Consider the following 3,710-nt stretch of genomic DNA (forward strand, 5'->3'; position numbering starts at 1 on the left):
ATATATATATATATATATATATATATATATATATATATATATATATATATATATAATATATATATATATATATATATATATATATATATATATATATATATATATATATATATATATATATATATATATATATATATATATATATATATATATATCAATAAATACAGTTTTTCTTAATGCTAATAATTTTATTATATAAGAAATTTTCGCTTACTTATGCCAGCATCATCAGCTTGTAAAGTATTGCAATAATTTTTAACCGTAATAGTTTATATAAAGTTGTTACTATGACGTCATCGGTTGAACGGCTTCTTTTGTTTTTAAATTTAAAAAATGGCATCCAAAACAAATTTGATTTAAAGCTCATAAACCATTAAAATCGTACCCTATGAGAATAATTATTTCTATCATTGGCACACCAAACCATGGAATATAAGAATTCTTAGTTAAGACAATACTACCAGTCTTAAATGAAAATCCGACACGAATAAAAAGCTATGTAATATGTAAAAAAAGCAGAAAATTGGAATATCGCCAACAATGAGATTCAGTTGTCTTATGATATTGTAACTCTGTACCCGTCAATTCCGTTAAAAAAAGCCACTGTTATACTTTTAGGAAAATTAAAGAACAGTTTATCATATAAAAACTTTACAAAACTAAGTATACCTGAAACAAAACAACTCATACAACTTTGCTTATATCAATGTAATTTTAATTGGAACAATGAGATTCACGTAATGGAGAACTCTGGACCTATCAAATTTTCTCTCGTGGTGGTTCTTGCGTAATCTTTTCTTCAGTTCCATGAAAATAATGCAATTAAAATGGCGTTGGCGATAAATCCTGCACTTAATATTTTGAAATATATTTGATTTGATTTGATTTGAAAATCTGAAACCATTTTTTGATTTGATTCTGATGCTGATTCTCCCCAGAGCTTACTCCATCTGTAGTAAACATCATTTGGAAAACGAAATAAATTTTTTAACTGACATGTTTACCGTAAGATTGGGTGGCTTTGGCCCTTCGGGATTTTTAGGGATTACGGGCCCTACGGGACTTTAGCCCAAGCAAAATTTTTGTTTAAAAATGGTTTAAAATCAAAGTATGCCGGTTAATGTTTAGTAGCAAATTGTGGGAAATTTATTATTTCTTTAGTCTAACTTAGTTTATTTAACTCGAGTCTTTGTGATATTATTGTAAGTTGCACTTTAGAAGAAGCACCTAAAATCTGAATTTTTTTAGGTGTGTAAACTTTTACATCGATAGCAGTACCTGGAGAAGGTTTTTTATTGGAATATACACTGAATCAATTTTAAACCATTAGTGTTTGATTCTATCTTGTTTTGAAAGCTTAACAGTTTATTACTTTTTTGCAATTGAGATTTAAAAAAAATAGGTTGTCTTTGGCCCACTACATAGGGTGACATTGGCCCGGGCTAAAGTCACCCCATGTATTAGAGTAAACCTTTTTTAGTGATCATTTATAGATATTATGGTAGTTACTATGTTGGAATGAAAAAATTTGTAGTAGTAATGCAATAGAAAATCAGTATAACAGTTTGTATTAGTAAATAGCAAAATTTGTTTAGTTCTTAGTTTAAATATGCCACAAAATTACAAGCCAAATCGTGGAAAAAGAAAATATGTTACTTATACTTTAGAACAGTTAAACAATGCATTAAAAGATTTAAAGAATGGTTTAATTACTCAACGACAAGCAGCTTTGAAATACGATATACCAAGATCAACATTAAAAAATAAAATAAAACAAACATATCCTAAAAAGTATGGTGGTCAGCAAATATTTACATCAAAAGAAGAAGACATGTTTAAGGCATATGCAATAAAATCATCTGAGTTTGGTTTTCCTGTTGATAAATATGATTTAAGATGCATAGTAAAAGGGTATTTAGAGAAAAAAGGCGTTGTTATACCTCAGTTCAAAAATAATTTTCCAGGCATTTTTGTGGCAATGCTAATGGTGAATTGCTACCACCTTATGTTGTTGACAAAGCTGAGTCGTTATGGAATACATAGATGGAACATGGGCCACCAAAAGTACGTTATAACAGATCAAAAAGTGGTTGGTTTGACTCAACATGTTTTGAGGACTGGTTTTTCTCTTTACTTCTTCCAAGCCTTAAGAAGGCTCAAGGAAGAAGTGTCATTATAGGTGATAACGTATCTTAACATTTGAGCATTGCAGTACTGGATGCATGTCAAAGCAATAACATAGGATTTGTGGCATTACCAGCAAACTCTACACATCTCACGCAGCCATTAGATGTTGCCTACTTTAGACCTATGAAGATTAACTGGCGCAAAATATTATGTAAATGGAAGGAGAAAGGAAAAGGAAGGAGAGTTGCTTCTCTTCCTAAAGATGAATTTCCTAGACTTTTAGGCCGTTTAATTACCAACTTAAATGAACATGGGAATGATAACCTTAGAGCTGGTTTTCGCAAAGCTGGAATTGTTCCATTAGACAAGTCATGTTGTAATGTAGGTTTAGACTCAACTACTGATTTAGTAAGCCAATCATTTTTAGATCATTTATGTAAGTCACTGGATGATCCCTCAGATGGTTCTAAAAAACCAAAGCAACGTAAAGTATGTGCTGTCCCAGGTAAAAGCTTATGTTCAACAGATATATCATCTTGTGTTATAAATGAAAATAATAGATTAAATTCAAATAATGTAGATACACCTATCAGTATTATAAATACAATTGAGACCAACAACATTGACTTTGCTGGCCCAAGTACAAATACTGGAACTACTGAGACTTCTAATCTAATTTTTGCGGATGTAAATTTAGTCGTAGAAAGTCATACAGAATCTTTAGATCATTCAGCATTAGGCAAAAAGAACTTTCAAAATATTGATAAAACAAAAAATATTTGTGAAAAGGAGTAATTGTTAAATCTTGTAGAGAATTGTTATGTAATTGTTAAATGCAATGGAGAGTTAAATCCTGGACAGGTTTGTTTATTTATTTTGAATTATTTATATTTAGCTAATTAATTAGTAAACTTTATAACTAATTATTTTAATAACTAATATTATTTAATGTAATAACTATTGAATAATTTTAAAGTAACTTTCGAAATTTTTTTTTCTGCAGTTGAAAAAATTAAGAAAAAATGGAGTAGAAATTACTATTATGAAAAAAAATGGCAGCAGTTTTTTTCCCTAGTCTGAAATAGTCGATTTTATTGAGGAACCAAAGAAAATTTCGAAAAGAGGAATTTATTCAGTTCCAAAACTTTTTCACTAAATTTTTTAAAACATTTATTTAGTCATTTTTGTTTACTTTATACCTAAACTGTTTTGTTTACTTGGTACCTATACTTGTTTAGTTTGTACCTATATTTTATTTACTGTATACAAGAACTTTGTTACTAAATCTTTTTTTGTTTTGTAAATTTTATTTTTGTAAATTTATTTTCTTTGCCTAAATATTGTTGTTTTTATTGTTGTTTTGCTTCCTTTAGTCCCTTTTTACAGGGTTGGGCCAAAGTCACCCTAACACACAGGGCGACTTTGGCCCACCATTTCAACCACCCAAAAGATACTTCAGGTAAATAATTTTCAAATGGGAGACAGATAATTCTAACTGTTCTTTCTATGTACTTCTAATAGTACTTAGTGTTTGAGGAAATAACTTTTGTGGCTTTCATGCAATAGACATTAAGGTGCAAAAT

General features: G+C 29.1%; 1 protein-coding gene across 1 annotated transcript; it reads left to right on the forward strand.

Annotated features, from left to right (window-relative positions):
- The first annotated feature begins 277 nt into the window (after positions 1-277).
- Positions 278-3,465, forward strand: LOC136075343 (uncharacterized). The gene is made up of 2 exons (XM_065788188.1): positions 278-2,988; positions 3,131-3,465. Exon 1 carries the CDS (start codon positions 2,311-2,313, stop codon positions 2,920-2,922), a length of 612 nt encoding a protein of 203 aa, XP_065644260.1. The 5' UTR covers positions 278-2,310; the 3' UTR covers positions 2,923-2,988; positions 3,131-3,465.
- Positions 3,466-3,710: the final 245 nt, after the last annotated feature.

The sequence above is a fragment of the Hydra vulgaris genome, chromosome 01 (genome assembly GCF_038396675.1).
Source record: "Hydra vulgaris chromosome 01, alternate assembly HydraT2T_AEP".
Taxonomy (NCBI): Eukaryota; Metazoa; Cnidaria; class Hydrozoa; order Anthoathecata; family Hydridae; genus Hydra; species Hydra vulgaris.